Consider the following 19,639-nt stretch of genomic DNA (forward strand, 5'->3'; position numbering starts at 1 on the left):
AATCATTGACAAATTTGCCAATGACCATGATTTAACATACGGGAAGCATGGAACATAGTATGGACAAAGAGGATTTTCTGGTCAGCATAACCCTCACCTTGTTGCCATCAAACTTAAGATGACATTGGCAATTCTTGAGGAACTGGACAAGAAGAGGAAACAAAGTCCTTGGGTATAGAGAGGGCAATTGTCAATGGAACAGAGGCATACGATGTCTCGTCATGCAAATGGAGATCATGTCATGGAATGCACGTGGCCTAGCAGTCACAAAAAACAAACCTACCTCTCTAGTATAATTCAGCAAAAAAAAAAACTGGATATTTTGTGCATTCAAGAGACAAAGATGCTTTTCTGGGATAATCTATGGCGGAATTGTGGTTATGAGTCCTGACCAGCAAGAGGCATTTTGATGGCTTGGAGAAGAGAGCTCTCTGGCACGATCACATATGTCGGAGATTTCTCGCTCTCCGTCCTCTTCTCGGACCCCAAGAGCGACAACGTGTTTGTCTTCACTGCAGTATATGGACCATGTACGAGTCTGCTAAAGAGGAAATTTTGAAAGGAGCTAATGAAAGTTGGAAATGAGCTTATTCCCTGGCTCACGGATCAAAGGTGCATAGGAGCTGATTCCAACTCAATCTTGCGCATGGAAGAGTTCAACAAGTCAGCCGTAAACGCGAAATATGTGTAATTATTGATGATTGTGGACTAACAGAATTACCAATGCAGGGTGCAAAATACACTTGGTATAATAAGAGAGCTTCTTTGGTCAGGAGAAAATTGGGCAGGCTTTTGGTCTCCGTACCCATGTTACAAAGTTTGCATGACATGTCCTTTCATGCTGATCCAATTACAATCTCGAACCATGCCATGAAATGGTTGGCCTGGGGCATGGGAGGCCCTCGAACCCTAAAAGGTCTTCGCATGGAGGTGGTGGTTCAAGGAGCGGGGGGTTATTGGAATCATTACGTCAATGGTGGCGAGAGGCATCTTGCTCAAGTAAATGGGCTGCGATCAGACTACACTTCAAGCTCTCCTATGTCAGGCACAAGCTAATTGAATGGAAGGGCCTTGATAGTAGTGATAGATTTGCTAATGCAGAAAGACATTGTGAAATCAATGGACTCCATTTGAACTAAAAAGCAATTGTTATATACAATGTGCATAATTTACACTTGCACATTCTATGAGGCTGGCTTGCTCTGCCCTGTTAGCTCTACATGTGATTACAGATAAATTACATAATAAAGAATTTCACCAAATGTCAAAATTCTTGAGCCGATGAACGTCTCACTCAATTTGCACTTTTTACATAGCTGATCAATTTCAGCCATTCAGTCTTGCCAAGAACTGGCTGAGACTATATTCCTCTGTATATTGTGACTGGTCCCAGAGCTCCTCCAGGTTATTTAACATAGCCTTTAATCCCTTTCCAACAACTGAAGTTTTCTTGTCAATCATATCCTGATCAGGATTGGAAGAACCAAGCTGCCCAGCACCCTGCTATATGTAAAACATTGCAATCCAGTGAGACATTGATGCTTCTAGTAAGATACATGTACATAAGAATCGTTCAGTGATTACCTTTTTACCAATCTCCGCTGAAGTAAATAAATCTAGCAACTGGTCGGTATTCATTGTTTTGAGGCTGGCATTCTCTGCATTTATAATAGCATTTGCAACTGAAACTTTGAACCTCTGGAGGCTCATGACCTTCTCCTCTATGGTTCCACGCATGATGAGACGGTGGACGTTGACAACTTTGCGTTGCCCCAGCCTGTGTGCTCTATCCATGGCCTGATCAAACACCCAGAAACATATCAAAAATAATTGTACCAAGGTCACATGTCAGTGATAAATGCCTAGAGATACAATTCATATCCAATAAACAGAAACCTGGAACAGAAAACGGTGAATCATACAATCAGGGATCCACGTGCATATTTGACAGCGTAAGATGACAAAATTGAGGATTTTTTTTTGTTGGTTTATATGATACCCACGTGTTGTTGCTGACGCTTATAAAGGCAGCCTCAAATATGCTGTCTAAAGTGAAAGACTGCAACTTATAGGTATTTCCTAGGCATGTTTGAAAGATGTCACCACTTGTCCAAACACAAGCATGCAGCAGAAATTGCACATCAGCTAAGGATAGCCAATTGTGCAACGAATTTTGACACTCAAATAAAAGAGTATGAAGCCTAGATCTCTGGAAGTCCATCTTCAAGTATTTCACAACCTGAACCTTTCTCATGCTATTCATTTTGTTAGTTCAGCAACGCTCCTTTCTCAACAGATGCGGCAAAATGTGAAGTTCCTAAGGCTTTAGAATTCAAAAGGAGTACATGGACTATTTCTTGATGTTTCTCACATTGATCTTCTAAAATCATAATCATACTCAGGCTCAAGTTTTTCCACATCACCCTTGAGTAGGCATTACATTACAGAACCTACACAGTTTTGGTGATTTTTCAGAGTGGTATGCCAACTGGCATCAACAAATAGCTCCATATATCATACATGGAATTCTTCAGACTACTGTTCTTAGTTGATGCTACCAAGTTCAAAACTTCTAACCATAACAAATCATAAAACACCAAGGTAAATCCATAAACTTATGTAATACCAAAAAAGTATAGATCCATTTTGGAATAGGTTCCTAAAACTCCAATTATAGAACTAATATATGTGAAAATTAGGAGAATATTTTTTGCTGTTACAATAAATGTACGGAACCATAATGGTATCAGGAATTGCTGGGAAAGAAAAGATATCATGGTGTTAACAGCCAACAAAAAAAGTTTTGGAGTAAAAATAATACAAATGAAGTTATAGAAATCACTGCAGCAAGCTTGTTATGAAAGGACGAAAAACTGATACCTGATGATCTCTCATCGGATTCCAATCATGCTCCATAAAAATGAGGGTATCTGCAGATGTAAGATTCAATCCAAGTCCTCCAACTGAAATTCATTCACAAAAATATTAGATTTCCACTAACAATGGATTGCATAAAAATGTCAGACTAACTCCAGTTGCTTATCACAAAAAAAATAAAAGAAAAAAGCTTGCATAAAACTATTTCTACACACCATGTGTCGTGAGCAGGAGAACATCAATAGTAGGGTCTGAGTTATAAGCTTTGACAATTTCAAAACGTTTTTCTGGTGCAACTGATCCATCAAGTCGCAAATATGTGACACTGCAGACAGAGGAAACCATATATATCAAGAAACAGTGTAAGTTGAACTTGGATTCTCTAACAACACAGGAATAAAATTAGTAGACAAATAAGGATCACCGATCACCTATATTCATTGCATAAAGATAAGTAGGTGAGAAAATACATTGGATCGCTGAGAATAGCAAATTATGTTGATTCAAGACCTAATGGCTTCCCAAGCAACCATTTTTCGTCTATATGTGTGGGGGTGTGGATGCTTATGCACATTAAGAAGGAAAACTAATCTACAGACGAGAAGAAGTTACCAAAGATATAAAAGCCCTTACATTATACTGAGCCACAACTTTGTGCTGAACATTAACACAGGAACCTAAATCATCTTATGTCAATAGATTAGAAATAAGCCTCTAGAATGACGTTGACCATAACATAACGATTCACCAATAACATATAACAGTAATAGCTAATAAACAAGCCTGCACATGATGAATCTCAAGAGTGGGTTGTGCATGTGTGCATGAAACTTACTTCACAGCCTTCGTAATCTACTTTATTCATAGGCAATGCTATTCAAATTGTTTTCTAAGGTTTGCTAGAAATTATGTCATCTTCTAGTGTCCATCGTCAATCTCAATAGCTCACTGCTGAGATCATTTCACACGTACTTATAATGTATACTTCTGAATGAAAACTTCCATGCAAATCAGGGTCGATTACTACTATTAATGGAAGATTTTTAACTTCATTTCTGCCATGCATTATCCAAACAAATATTTTTGCATGGACTTCAATAGAGAGCATTCTTTACCCTCATATCATTCCTCACTTATTTCATGAATCTAGGACCATTTTCTCCCTCTAAGAATCTTATTTTACAGATGTCTGTACATGAAATATTGATCAATGTGTGGTGTAATTTAATTTTATGACCACTTATCTGATATTTATCTTGTAAAGCAAAAATTTGTGTATAATGGCATCCAGATTCAGGTCATTTATGAATAAAGAATTTACATAAATCTGTCTTCTCTACTTAAAAACAAAAAATAAATAGAAAAAGCATTGCATAAAGTACTAATGTATATATCCAACTACATTAGGTTAGCATCTTTTCTGTTACAATCCTGTACCTAATTCCAAGTCTAACAATTAAAAAAGTAATGCCACAAACTCTCATAATACAACATGTTGTATCTAATGTAATAACAGCTCCCTCTAGCAAGTAATCTGAACTTCAAAGTACTTACAAATTCAAACATACTTCCCTACCTCCCACCTTACATGTCAAGCATTGAAATCTTATCATTTATTATTATGTTCCTACAACAACTTAGCTATTATTAATACCGAAATAGTTTGTTCTCCAGAAGATAAAAAATGGGATAGAAGACAAAATGCAAACTTGCTTTCCTTTCAAAATTTTCAAAAATCAAAATCTAAAGGAAACCGCTCAATCCAACTGCACTAAGACACAGAAACCAATGAGACGGAAGCTCCCTGTGTTTTTGCTAACCTCCTCATGTGAGTTTGGAACAAATCTCGCTCAATGATATCCAAGAAGGACTGAAACAGAATGGGGCAAGCAGGTTAGTGAAATAACACATGCAAAACTTGACAAAAGTTGGAAGATATTCCAGAATCATACTTTATGCTGTGCAAAAATCAGAGCCCTATGTTGCCCACCACCAGAAATAGTGGATTCAGAGCCGGTTGTATCTGTGCCTATTCCACATTCCTCCAGTATTTCTTGAAGAGCAACCAACTTGGGGGAGTGTTGGAGTTCATGCAGACATGATATATTGTCAGCACCAGCAGGAATCACCTCAGAAAGTTGATGCAAAAGTGACTCTGGAGGCTTCTCACCAAGGACAAGTAGCGGATGGCCACAAATTTTTAGCAGATATTGCATAGCCTGGCATTTAGAGTTCAGCATAAGTGACCCCTGAAAGATGATATGTAAATAAGCCCACTCCCAAAATCAAATCAGTACCCTAATCATACCTGGAAGACATGCGCAGATGCTTTAGATGGAGTAGTTCCTTCTGAGATGGTCAACTGATCCTGTGATTCCACTAGCGTTGAGATCTCTCTTCTTGCATCAGAATTGGAAAATTGCTCATAAAGCATTAATTGAACAGCACTCAGATCACAGTATCTGTCCTGGATAATTTTCTCAGGAAGATCAGATAAAACCTCATCTTTTGTTCGACGGAGTAGGAAAGGCATAACCTGTTCCATTGACACATAAAGCTTGAGTTATGACATTCTATGGGGGTTCAGCTTTTTCACAAGAAATCCACATGCAAGAAGCACCTGTTTGTGCAATGCTTCCATAGCTAGACAACCTGCTTCGGTATCCTTAGCAGAACATTTTGAATCTTTGGCCGCAAGCAATGGCTTTCCATAAGTGGCTTGAAACTGAAGCAGGAAATGATAGAATGAGTATTTTGTTACCAGAAATGAGCAATCACAATCAGAAAATAAAGATAAACTTTGGAAGTAAGATATGCTCACTTTCAAGATGACGACCATTCTATAGATATAAATGCAAACTTCATTCATTAAGGGGGATTTCTGGAGGCACACACTTATCTAGATAAACCAAATATGATGAGATATTCTAATATTAGGTAGGAACGTAAGTGAAGGGATAAAGGAAATGCTATATAGGAAAGAAAATCTTAATGGTTCTTCTATCCAAAATAGTAAAAAATCGGTCTCCTTTATAAGATTGAGAATGTGGTTAATAGTTCTGGGTCCAAGTCCATCAATTGAAATCGGGTCCTAGATCCAAGGTCCATGACTTCGCAGAATTTTTTGAGAAGCAGTTACAAGACACGAATGTTGCATCTCTGTCTCTTCAAAGACTAAGTTATCACAGGAAAGGAGAACCGAGCCGGAGTTGTTAAAGGACAATCTCCTCGGTGATCCTCACCAACAACTGCATCAACGCAAGGAGAACCCGATGAACGTTAATGGAATCTCAAATGATTTGGAGAGGGCGCTCAGGCCCAACCTTAGCTGTCATAGGCGCTACGCAGAGCCTAGGCGATGAGCCCCTACGGTACCCCAAATAAATAAATTTAAAAAAAAACATAATAAGAATAAATTAACAATTAATATGTTGTTGAATATAAAATCAATCAACAATAAAATCAACTATAAGCAATAGATAAATAATATGTCGTTGAATACTGTAAAGCAATTATATTACATAACCTTAACTTGGTCAAACAAATTAAGAATAAATTAACAATTGGATAAACAAACCATATAACTAACAATGTGAATGAACAATACACAAAAAATAAAATCATGTATACAAAAAAATTAACAACAATAGACAAATAATGTCATTTTCTTCTCAACAATAGACATAATACAAGCAATAGACAAATAACATGTTTTCTCCTTCTTCTTCTCCTCCTCGAAGAAGAAAACAAATGATGTCTTCAAAAAAAATAAAAACAAAAAAACTTAGTTATAGGGCCCCACTGCCCAAACCTGGTCGCCCAGGCAGTGGGGCTGCGCTGAGGTCCCCTAGGTGGCGCCTAGGCGTCGCCTTTGACAACTAAGGGCCCAACCTAATTAATTCAAATCTATCTATAAAGTGCCTAGGCTGGAAAATTCAGAGAATTGAATGAAGATGGGTGTTAGAGCAGATTGAGCTAGCCGTTTTGAAGCCCATGCTGAGATTATTTTTGTTTGCAAACAAAATTTTTATTCATGCATTTCATAAAATAAATTGATCCTTCCCAAATCTTCATATGTTAAGAAATTTTATTAAACCACCGTTAAAACACATCATGGTTTTTTCCGTTCCAAGGGAAAGTCAAGTGCAGATGCCTTGCTCACTAAACATCAATTGATTACACGTTTGGTGGACCATGGCAATAAGCATTTCACTATTACCAATATTTATGGATAAGATTACAATGGCTATCATAATGATCTTTGGAAAGCTCTCAAAAGCCATTAGGTGAACTTCCATGACACGTAGGAGATTGGAACATAGTAAGAGGGGTAGAGGAGTGAGAAGGAGCCAGCTTCCATAATGAAGCTATGTTGGAATTTAACAAGGAATTGGAGGACTATAGACTCCCAGATATCTCCATTGACAATACCAAATTCACTTGGCACAATAACCAAGTGAGTACATTCAAGGCAAGCAAAATTGACAAAGTGCAATTATATTACCAAAAAGTCATTTCCCCTGTACCTAAAATGGTTTGTTATTTTGGAGAAATATGGCTCCAACAAATGAAATTAAAACTTCACATCAAATTTGAAGCTTTCTCTGGTAGAGATATGTAAGACACTACTGATTAAGACTTTGGGAATTCATAGGAGTAATAAAAAGTGAGAATCACTCTAAGCTGTTTAAACACACAGCACCCCATATGCACGTCTGTGCAAATATCATTGACAGTTTGAAGATATAGAAAGATTTTAGTAACAAGAATACATGGAACGGATTCTATCATGAAGTTTAAGAAGTATTTGGTTCAATAGTTGTCTTTGAAATGAAAAAAGAAAAAAGATAGAAAACTTCTTGATCATGCATAAATTCCAAGGTTTTAAAACCCGTGACTCGGGACTCGAGTCGTTCTTTATTGACTCGTGACTCGGCGGGTCAACTCGGTGACTCGGACCGGGTTTTGTTAACTTTTGATTTTAAAAGAAAAACAATTTATAATTTGTCTCAAACCATGTTTTTCAGTAAACAAGAGATCCTTGGGTTGTGTAAAGGCATGTAATCACTGAAACTGGGAGAGAGATGTGACTCTTTCTTAGGTTGCTTTTGAACTGATAACAATTGGCATCAACTAAATTAGCTTGGTTTTTGCTTGTATTACTTCCTGGGCTTGTCATTTTCTAGTTAAACCATTCATAGAGAGCAGTAGCATTGAAAAATGCATAGGCTGATCTCTCACAGGAATATTCCCAACTTACCAGTTACCCTTGTGTCATGCCCCCTTTTACAGTATTCTTAATGAAAAATTGAACAACAATGGCATGCCATGTGTCCTTTTTGTTGTCCATGTGACCATATATAAATGTACATCCTTGACAAAGGAACAAAGGTCATTAAAAGCAACTAATGCTGTAGCAAAAAACTCTAGGATATCCTGCTAAATAGCCTTCAAATTTCTTTTTTAGACAAAGGACTACCGAGTAAGTTGAAGAATAACTATGGTGTCAGTCTAAAAATATGAAATTAAGTGGCATGACAAAAATTCTCGAAAGAGATGCAGCATATAAAATCCTGGTTGTTCACTCCCAAACAGAGCTAAAACTCTTTTCCCTATGAACACTGGCTCCTAATGTTGTTTCTTATGAATTAGCGGGATTTTTGTATTTTGATGGTTCTGTACATTGTCAAGCAATCAAGAACTTATGTGAAGCTCTGTTGACATTTGTCTTATTGGTAGAAATTTATGAAAACGTTATGAATCCTCTCTTGAGTGACTTCTAGCTACTGGCCAGTTACCAGTTTCCAACATATACTTAGTTCCTTAATTTTATGCTTCTGATAATACATGATGAATATTATAGTTGATTATGCTATGATAGTGATACTTAGTACCTGTTACGAAGTTAACACACACACACAGGGAAGATCCAAGAGCACACATACCACAAATCCAATGAGCACATCAGTCCACCAAATCAGCCAACACAAGGACCACTAAGGACACACTCACAAGAGACCCTAAGGGTCTGTCTGATTGCTTGTCCAAGATTGGACAGACCCTTAGAACATAACAGACAAAACATATGTTTTGTCTGTAACAACCGTACTTCGTCCCATGTTTGTTTAACTCAAATAAAAAATCAAATTTCAAACATCCTAGAACTCGCCCGAGTCAGGCCGAGTCAGGCCCGAGTCAAGGCCGAGTCTTGTCAGGCCGAGTTTGCCTTGCCGGGTTGACTCGTTGGATGGCCGAGCCGAGCCGAGTCAGCCGAGTCAACGAGTTGACTCGGCGAGTTTTAAAACCATGATAAATTCTGCATTTTATACATATATTTCTATGCATGATCCATCGAAAAAATGCATTAAAAGCCCATTCTTGTCAATATTTTTGAGAAACTGCTACAGAATTGAAAATAATGGCAAAATCGCCAATTTCCAAGTCTTCGCTGCATTTTTCAGTGTTTTGATTAGTTTAGGACTTTTTTATTTGTAGTTTAATTAGTTTAAGAATTGTCAACTAATATTTTATTTGGTTTAGAAGTGTTCTTTTCTGAAAACACGTTTGAAATTTTCTAAGTGTACTCATTTGAAATTTTCGAAAACTAATTGGGGTTTTTAGGAAAAATCGTGCATAAAAACTCAATTTTTAGAAGAGAGGGGTGTCTTCCTCTTGAGAAAAATCGTTGCCACTTCTCTCTGTCCTCTCTTCTTCCCCCTTTTCGATCCCAACCGGTTCTCTCTTTTACTCTTTCTCCCCCTTGTTCTTCTTGCTTATAATCTCATCTAGTGTCGGCTCTTCTTGTCCCCATCGTCGAAGGCACGTGCAGCTTGAAGGAAGGCTACGTTCTTTTTCTCAACCCCTCCATCGGAGGTAAACTGCGACGGAAGCCGTTGTGTGTGCGATAAGCCCTCAATAGTACCCTCGAACAACCCTCTACGGTCCCTAAAAGGTTCCCTGAAAAGGCCCTTCGAGCCTCTCAGAGAGCCCTCAGAAGAGCCAAGACATTTAAATAGAAATAAAATATTAGTTGCTCTTGAATTCAAGTAATGCAGTGAAGATCAAGGGATTAGAGCTCAAGCAATTGAAGGCATCTTTTTCTTTTCTTTTAGCTTTAGGTTATTTAATTTTAATTTGTGTTTGTAATAAAGTTGTTTATTTTTTTTGTAAGCACTCTGCAGAGGGCAATATTGTCATTTGAATTAGTTAATTAATTTTATTTTTATTTTAAAAGCAATAAATCTTGTTATTCTGTGGAATACAAAGTTTCTTCTCCCGTTCCCTGAGTTCAACCCAGATCTCATCCTAGTGTGAGCCGGTTTTTATTACTTGGTGTCTGGCTTTCACAAAACATTTTTATCAAAAAATATCTCTTTAAAAATTTATTTCATAAGACATGCACCAAATTTTTGTTGTCGTTGACGGGGAACGGCGATCGAAAAACAAGTATTCACTTTATTGCCTCTCGTGTGTTCTCGTTTTATTTAGGACTGGTAGTTTCCTTTCTGTTAATTATTTAGGATTGATAGTTTAGTTTTCTGCACATTAATTAGGATTGTTAGTTTGTTTTTGTAATTAAAATTTGTAGAACCACGTTGCTTGCGAACCCTAAAGACCAATTTACTTTTCCTGCACGGCCCACCTAATAGGTTACCTCCTTAGTAAGTGATTGTGCACGATTGGTACCGTGCACATAGTTTGCTTTCTACAAAATATCTTCTTGGGTGCAAGTATTGTTTACTGATTACTCTTTATTTATTTATGTTATTTTGCTCGTTTCGTGGTTTGTTGTGGTTTGATCATGTTTGAGCGTTAGGTAGGTAGAAAACCCTTCTTTAGGATGGTTGTTACACCGATCTGCCCTCAGGTGTATGCAAGGGCGACGCTCGCTTGACCCCAAGCTTATTAAGCCAGTAGAGGACCCTGAGTGTATCATTAGGAGAGCTCGTTGATCCGGCCCCATGGCAAAGGATCAGCAGTCAACTCGGCCCCTTCGGGAGTATTTCATTCCCAATGAATACGCTCTCGCCTTCTGCATCGTTGGACTTGTTGTAGGAGTGAACCAATTTAAGATCAAGGCTAGTATTATCCAGATGTTACCTTCCTTTTACGGTCTTAGTAACGAGGACCCCTACCGTCATCTCGATGAGTTCCTCGAGATCTGCTTTACGGTACGGATCAACAACTTCAGAGATGATGTGTTGAGGTTGACATTGTTCATTTTCTCCCTCAAGAAAAAGCCAAGCATTGGCTGAAGGCTTTAGACACGGTTGAGATTACTACTTGGGAATGAATGCGGAGAGAGTTTTTCAAGAAATACTTTTCAATTGATAAAACAAACCAGTTTTGAAAAGTCATCACCAGTTTTTCTCAGAAAGAAGCATAAAACAATTTTATGAGACGTGGGAGAGGATGAAAGACCTCCAAAAGTGTCCCCAATACCAAGTACCCTGTTGGCAACTGGTATAGTACTTTTACAATGGGCTGACTGAGAAAAATCATCAGACGGTTGATGCAGCCTGTGGGGGCACTTTCATATTGAAGAGTGAGGACGAAGGGTGAGCCCTGTTTGAGACCCTTAGCGAGAATTTGATGCACCGCGCTTCGGCCTCACGTTCTGAGAGGGCTACACCTACTCATGATTGAACGAAGAAGGCTGGCATTTTCGAGATAGGGACACCTTGAGTTGCAAAACAAGGTCGACCTGCTGACTCAAAAATTTGATCAGTTGTTGTCGAATTCATCACCAGCTATGCAGGTGTGCGCGTTGTGTGCTCGCCCAGCACACCACGTCTTTGACTGCCCCGCGGCGCTACATTATCCTGAGTTTATTCAAGAGCAAGCTCTCTAAACATGTGCCCAATCCTTAATCCAACAAGTATAACCCGGACTGGCGAAACTATCCCAATTTCTCGTGGAAGAATCCACAACAATAACCCCATATCCCTTTCCGAAACCAACCCAGGCAAAACGGTTATCCACCTGGTTTTTAGAGATCTAGCTACCCTTCAGCCCAGCCCTACTTTAGTCAGCCTCCATCCCAAGAGTCTGCTTCTAGCCAGTCCTTCGAGGACAAGATGTTGCAGGCTTTATCAGATATCAAGACGAACCTGAACTCCCATACACAATCCATTGTCAAATTAGAGACGCAAATGGGACAGCTCACCGAGGCGCTAAACAAGCGAAGCGAGAGAACGTTGTCTAATCAGTCGGTGGTTAACCCTAGGGGTAAGGAGTCAATGCATGGCATGCACATGACAGATGTCCATCAAAAGTAGGCTCAAACGGATATAGAGCGAGGGAGACTGCAGAAGAAAGCGAGAGATTTAGTGTTGTGCAGTCGGTCCCTACTGAGACGCCCCAGGAAAGCGGGAGGCCTCCCCAATCTAAGCCTTCCAGATCCTATAAATCCAAAGCCCCCTTTCCTGAGGCATTAGAGAAGTCGAAGTCGTTCGGCAAGCAAGGGATGAAGATGCTTGAGATTTTCAAGCACGTTCAGATAAATCTCCCCCTGCTTGATGTCATCCAGTAGGTCCTTGCATAAGTAAAGTTCATCAAGGAGCTTTGTACGCAGAAGCGGAAGTTGTGGTCCGATGTGCCGAAAAAGATGTCTTACTAAGCAGGTGAGTGCAGTACTACATCACCAAACTCCACCCAAGCTCAAAGACCTAGGGGCTCCTATTATCTCTTGTGTCATAAGAGACATTACTGTCAAGCGTGTGAGTGCTTTTCTCGACCTCAGAACAAGCGTTAACATCTTGCCGGGTTTCTTTTACGACGTATTTGGGTTACAGGAGATGAAGCCGACACCGATGACCCTGCAACTGGTAGATCGATCCATCAAGGTCCCACGAGGGATTCTTGAAGATGTTTTGGTCAAGGTGGAGGATTTTTACTTCCATGTTGATTTCATTATCTTGGATATAGAGGGAGTAGATGATGTGAGGTAGACGCCCATTATTTTAGGTCGCCCCTTCCTAGCTACTGTTAACGCGTGCATCATTTGCCGCACTGATGTAATAGATGTCTTGTTTGATAACAGGAAGATGAGGTTGAACATTTTCAATACATCAATGGGCATGCAAGAGCGGATGCTTCTTTTCAGGTCAATTTTGTTCAGGAGCTGGTGGAAGCAGAGCCGATTTGGACGTTAAGTGATCCACCTCAGGAGGATGAATCACTCGTAGGAGAGAGCTACGGTCTGCTTGATCGGTTGACAGGCGAAGCGCAGTAGACCTGGCAGTTCGAACCACTCCCTGATTTGGCAAAGAAGCCTGCCAAACCTTCCATCAAGAGTCCACCCGAACTTGAATTAAAGCCCCTGCCGGCTTCGCTCAAGTATGCCTTCTTAGGCAAAGATCGAACGCTCCCCATCATCATTTCAGCAGACCTAACTGGCACCCATAAGTGTCAGTTTCTGCAGGTTTTGCATGAGCATAAAAAGGTGATTGGATGGTCTGTGGCGGATCTGAAGGAGATAGAACCCTCATTTTACATGCATCGGATTATAATGACGAGGTTGCCAAACCCTCTAGAGAGATGCAAAAGAGGTTGAATCCCCATATGAAGAAGGTAGTGAAGAAAGAGGTAGTCAAGTAGCTGGACGCGGGAATCATTTACCCCATCTCTGATAGTCAGTGGGTGAGTCTCACCCAGGTTGTCCCCAAGAAGTCTGGGCTCACTGTTGCGATTAATGAGAAAGGAGAAAGTGTCTTCATGAGGACTATCATGGGGTGGCGAGTATGAATTGATTATCGGAAGTTAAACAATGTAACGCGGAAAGATCACTTTCCATTGCCGTTCATCGACCAGATCTTAAAGAGACTCGCAGGTCAGCACTATTTCTGCTTCCTGGATGGCTATTCATGATACAATCAGGTGGTCGTTCACCCCGAGGACCAAGAGAAGACTACATTGACCTGTCCTATGGCACCTTTGCATTTAGGCGAATGCCGTTTGGGCTCTGCAATGCCCCAGCAACATTTCAGAGGTTCATGATGATCATTTTCTCCCACATGGTAGATGATGTCCTGGAGATCTTTATAGATGACTTTTCGGTGTATGGCTCTTCGTTTGATGATTGTCTCTAAAAGTTAGCGAGAGTGCTGAAATGATGCATGAAGACAAATCTTGTGTTCAGCTGGGAGAAGTCATTCCATGGTTCAACACCTGAAACTTTAGCAACTGTATCTTCTAAGAGAAGTGAAGATGTTATATGAAGGAGAGAATATCTTACTTGCTCAAATTATGGATGTTATTCATACAAAAATTGAAAAAAATGCTCTTTTTCCATTTGTTTTCGCCTAAGTTTCACATCTTGGGTGGCCACCCACTTCATCCCATAGAGGGGATAAGGCACTGAAAAATCATGGACATTCATGTCCCCTTGCTTGGTTGTATTAAGATTAATGTAATATAAGTTTATATATGTATATATATATTTATATATTTATATATTTATATATATATTATAAATATATAATATATATGGTAGTCAAGTCAAACTAGCCTTCACTTGCTCCCAACGGCTAGAACTCTAGTCGTTGAGAGCTAGTCAAACAAGCTTGACGAACTCATTCTAGCCATTAAGAGCTCTCTCCTGCATGTGGTCTTCCCCTCTCTTTCCCTTCTTTTCTCCTTCTCTATAAATATGGGTGGGTGGGTGCCTTTGAAAATGTAAGAGAGCGATGAGTAGCATTAGGGTTGTGTATTGTTTTTTTCTTCGAGTGCATTGTAGTGAGGTTGAATGTAATTTTATTTTGTATTTCTTTTAATATTTATTATGAATAAAATTATTTATTTACATTTTGATGTGTCTTTTAATTCTTAAGTTTGTTGTTTAAATGTATAATGTTTTGAGTCTTGTAGATCATCATGGACTGCATTGGAATCTGCACTATTTCATGACATGGTATCAGAGTGAGGCATCGAGATCTTGGAAAGGATTCATATTAATAAATGAAATGGATTTAAAGATTTCGCATTCCAGAATGTATCTTGGCCTTGTTGTTGGGTCAGGGTTAGTCATTGAGGTGAGTTGTGTGTGCACCTCATGTCATCTTATCAATCTAGATTTCTAAAGGTTATGAGTGACGTGCTGTCACTTGTCCGTGGTCTGATTGATAGTTGACTGGCCTCTGAACTCATTATTGTTGGAATTTCGAGTTAGCCATTGAGGTGAGTTATGTGTGCACCTCAAATCATCTAATCAATCTGCAATTATCAAAGTTTATGTGTCGTGTTGACATTAGTCTTGGATCTAATTGATAGTTGATTGGCCTCTGAATCCATATATGTTTTTGTTGATTCAGAGATATTTGTTGGGGTGAGTAGGTTTTGGATCTCATTTGATGCATGGCCATTGTTATTATGGATGCTTATAACTCTGTTTATCTGTGATGGTTATCTATTTTTTAAACCATAGTGGGTTGAAAGATTGTTAAAATTGATATTATTATTGATGACATTGGTGTATTTCCATTACAAGCCTTCTTACCTCGAGTGTCTTCTAATTTTTATGCCTCTTATCTAAGTATCATTATACGTAGACAAGATGTTTGTTCACACCTTCATGTTTATTTTTAGCTCTTTGTTGGCATTGTGATTATACTTTTAATCTAGTCGTTGATACACTTAATTCTTTTGTGTCATTGTATGTAGAGAAGAGGTATTTATTCGCACTTCGTGTGTGTTTTTCGCCCTTTGTTGGCATTAAGATTATACTCTTGATCTAGTCGCTGATACACTTGATTTTTTAGTGTCATTATATGTAGACAAGAGATGTTTATTCACACATTTGTGTATAATTTTAGCCCATTGTTGGCATTATACTCTTGATCTAGTCGCTGATACACTTGATTTTTTTAGTGTCATTATATGTAGACAAGAGATGTTTATTCCAAGGTTTTAAAACCCAGTGACACGGGACTCGACTCGTTCTTTATTGACTCGTGACTCGGCGGGTCAACTCGGTGACTCGGACCGGGTTTTGTTAACTTTTGATTTTAAAAGAAAAACAATTTATAATTTGTCTCAAACCATGTTTTTCAGTAAACAAGAGATCCTTGGGTTGTGTAAAGGCATGTAATCACTGAAACTGGGAGAGAGATGTGACTCTTTCTTAGGTTGCTTTTGAACTGATAACAATTGGCATCAACTAAATTAGCTTGGTTTTTGCTTGTATTACTTCCTGGGCTTGTCATTTTCTAGTTAAACCATCCAATTAAAAAACGATAGAATCCTTTAAATGCAATTGTTTGACAAGGGAGATAAGTCGTCTACTTGCAATATCTTGAGCTTTTGACAATGGTTTTATAGCTAAAGCTTTCATTAGCAGGTTGGACGAGGTTCATAGAGAGCAGTAGCATTGAAAAATGCATAGGCTGATCTCTGCCAGACTATCTCACAGGCATATTCCCAACTTACCAGTTACCCTTGTGTCATGCCCCCTTATACAGTATTCTTAATGAAAAAATGAACGATGGCATGCCATGTGTCCTTTTTGTTGTCCATGTGATCATATATAAATGTACATCCTTGACAAATGAATAAGGGTAGCCTGCTAAATAGCCTTCAAATTTCTTTTTTAGACAAAAGACTATGGAATAAGTTGAAGAATAACTATGGTGTAAGTTGAAAAATATGAAGTAAAGTGGCATGACAAAAATTCTCGAAAGAGATGCAGCATATAAAATCCCGGTTGTTCACTCCCAAACAGAGCTAAAACTCTTCCCTATGAACACTGGCTCCTAATGTTGTTTCTTATGAATTAGCGGGATTTTTGTATTTTCATGGTTCTGTACATTGTCAAGCAATCAAGAACTTATGTGAAGCTCTGTTGACATTTGTCTTATTGGTAGAAATTTATGGAAACGTTATGAATCCTCTCTTGAGTGACTTCTAGCTACTGGCTACCACAAGGCCAATTACCAGTTTCCAACATATACTTAGTTCCTTAATTTTATGCTTCTGATAATACATGATGAATATTATAGTTGATTATGCTATGATAGTGATACCTAGTACCTGTTATGAAGTTAACACACACACACAGGGAAGATCCAAGAGCACACATACCACAATTCCAATGAGCACATCAGTCCACCAAATCAGGCACTACGGGCACAAACACAAGGACCACTAAGGACACACTCACAAGAGACCCTAAGGGTCCATCTGATTGCTTGCCCAAGATTGGAAAGACTCTTAGAACATAAGAGACAAAACATATGGTCTGTCTGTAACAACCGTACTTTGTCCCATGTTTATTTCAACTCAAATAAAAAATCAAATTTCAAACCCAGAACTCGCCCGAGTCAGGTTGAGTCAGGCCGAGTCTTCGCAAACCGAGTTTGCCTTGTCGGGTTGACTCGCTGGAGGGCCGAGTCACCGAGTTGACTCGGCGAGTTTTAAAACCTTGGTTTATTCACACCTTCGTGTATGATTTTAGCCTTTCGTTGGCATTATGTTCTTAGTCTAGTCGTTGATGCACTTGATATTTGAAGTTTGGAGGCCTAGGAGGTCATTGGTTGTGGCGGTCAAACTAGTATTTTAATTTGCAAGATTCATTCATTATGATGAATGAGATTTTAAAAATCTCTTCATAATTTTTCCTAAACTCATTTGCTCTTTTTATGACAAATTGTTGTTAGAAATATTTAGCATTATACTTTAGTTGCATGAGTTATTCATGATTGATTGGCTTGTGTAATTTGTATAAGTTTATCCTTTTTCAAGCATATATTCATTAAAGAATATATTTTTTACTTTTTGTGTTTCTTTTTGTTGGCTCTTTGTGTTGTCCTATAATGAACTTGTGCTTTTGCACTTTTGTGCTTATATTACGTCTTTGTGTCTTTGTATTGTCCACTCTTGGACTTGTATGTACTTTGTTTTTACAATTTTGCATATTTTATTATATGTTTTTCTAAGCATTTCATTAGTAAAATCTCGTATGTGTATGCCCATAGTGGCTATTATATCCATTTGATTGCTCTTAAGTGCTTGGGCACTTCTATTGTATTTGTGTGAATCTTCGTTGGGATTCCTTTATTTTTTGCTTATTTTCAAGCATGTGTTCTTGAAAGATTGTTTATTAATTATTGGTTCCTATGTGACCTCTTCATTGGTTCTAAATTATTGCATAGTTCATTCATATATGCATTAGTTGTTAGTTTAAATATTGCTTCTAATTGATCAATGCTTTTTATATCTTCCGTTGTTTATAGATGATTTGTTATTGAGTTATTCCTTCATAGTATCGATAATGATGAAAATATGAGTGTTATACATTAATGTCTAATGTGATAAATATATATGTGCATAATTTGCATTGTTTGTATCTCTCTATTAAAGTCGAGTTTGTCGATGACTATCGTGTTTGTAGTTAATGATTGTTCAAAATTCTTACTTTAAATGATTTTGAAAATTGTTAAATTGACTTATTTTGTAAGTATCTTATGTTTGTGTGCTTGGTCATCCTATCTCTATAATATATATAGTTATTTTTTATTAAATTGTTCTTGTTTTTATTCTCTTTACAAATTCTTTAAATATTGACGGTACCAATGATTCTAAAGACATTTCAAGAATATCAAGGATTGATGATATTGAAGATCCTTTATGCAATAGAGTATATGATTGAGCACCCCTTGAAGAGGCAACAAATGAAAAAACTTGATAAAGTCTACGAAGACATCTTGCGTAATGGGTCTCTTCTTTTGTAATTTCAAACTTGCAGTGAGACACTGTAAGTTTGAGGGGGTGTTAAGATTAATGTAATATAAGTATACATATTTATACGTGTATATATATATTATAATAATATTATATATATATATAATATATATATATATGAGAATCAAGTCAAACTAGCCTTGACTTGCTCCCAACGACTAGAATGGGAGCTTTGTAGTCTTCCCCTTTTATTTCACTTTTTCTATCCTTTTCTTCTCTACCTTTATCTATAAATATGGGTGGGTGGGTGCCTTTAAAAATATGAGAGATTGATGGGTAGTATTAGGGTTGTGTATTATTTTTTTCTTTGAGTGCATTGTAGTGAGGCTTGAATGTAATTTTATTTTGTATTTCTTTTAATGTCCATTATGAATAAAATTATTTATTTACATTTTGATTGTCTTTTAATTCTTAAGTTTGTTGTTTAAATGTATAATTTTTTGAGTCTTGGAGATCATCATGGAGTGCATTGAAATCCGCATCATTTCGTGATAAGTTCTAATTTTTCTTGCAAGTAATATAGTCTTGCAAGATCTTTTTTTAGTGTACATACCCTTCATGAACAACCAAGCTTCATTTGCCTTTCTAAATTTGGCAATATTGGCACAAATATTTATTTCAACGTTATTGATAAACCATGCAAGAATCTTAGCAATGGTTACTCGCTCAGTCTTCTACTTTTGATTGATGATCTTCAATAGTCTAAGTTCAAGCATCTCCTTCTAGAGTCTTTTCTTGACCATTTTCTAGTTTGGTGAGCTTGAGTTGAGGCTTGGGAAAAGTGTTCATCACAAATCCCCAAAGCATATTTCCCTCGAGGATGTTCTCCGTAGCAAAGGCCCACATCATGTAGTTGGTACCATTGAGTTACTCCATTTTAAATGAGAGAGAGAAAGAAAAATATAGAAGAATATGTCCACTCCATTTTGAATGAGAGAGAGAAGAATCGTTTACGATGGTTTGGGCATATTCGGCGAAGGCCTAATGATGCTCCGGTTAGAAGGATGGAGAAATGGGAAAATATATT

General features: G+C 38.0%; 1 protein-coding gene across 2 annotated transcripts in view; it reads right to left on the reverse strand.

The window, feature by feature from the left end:
• Positions 1 to 1,108: 1,108 nt before the first annotated feature.
• The window catches only part of LOC149829771 (TATA-binding protein-associated factor BTAF1-like), a 61,889-nt gene continuing 43,358 nt past the window's right edge, over positions 1,109 to 19,639 (reverse strand). Inside the window, exons 23-30 of one of the 2 annotated variants that reach the window (XM_090016082.1) lie at positions 5,498 to 5,602; positions 5,186 to 5,413; positions 4,830 to 5,096; positions 4,698 to 4,747; positions 3,093 to 3,202; positions 2,881 to 2,963; positions 1,585 to 1,797; positions 1,109 to 1,500 (exon numbers count right to left, since the gene is read on the reverse strand). In XM_090016082.1, the coding sequence (XP_089872208.1) occupies positions 1,327 to 1,500; positions 1,585 to 1,797; positions 2,881 to 2,963; positions 3,093 to 3,202; positions 4,698 to 4,747; positions 4,830 to 5,096; positions 5,186 to 5,413; positions 5,498 to 5,602 (1,230 nt within the window). In that variant the 3' untranslated portion in view covers positions 1,109 to 1,326. Of the gene's footprint in view, positions 1,504 to 1,584; positions 1,798 to 2,880; positions 2,964 to 3,092; positions 3,203 to 4,697; positions 4,748 to 4,829; positions 5,097 to 5,185; positions 5,414 to 5,497; positions 5,603 to 19,639 lie in introns of both variants that reach the window. The other variant, XM_090016081.1, reaches the window with a different exon arrangement.

Source organism: Nuphar pumila, chromosome 8, assembly GCF_984573655.1.
Source record: "Nuphar pumila chromosome 8, dmNupPumi1.hap1.1, whole genome shotgun sequence".
Classification (NCBI taxonomy): domain Eukaryota; kingdom Viridiplantae; phylum Streptophyta; class Magnoliopsida; order Nymphaeales; family Nymphaeaceae; genus Nuphar; species Nuphar pumila.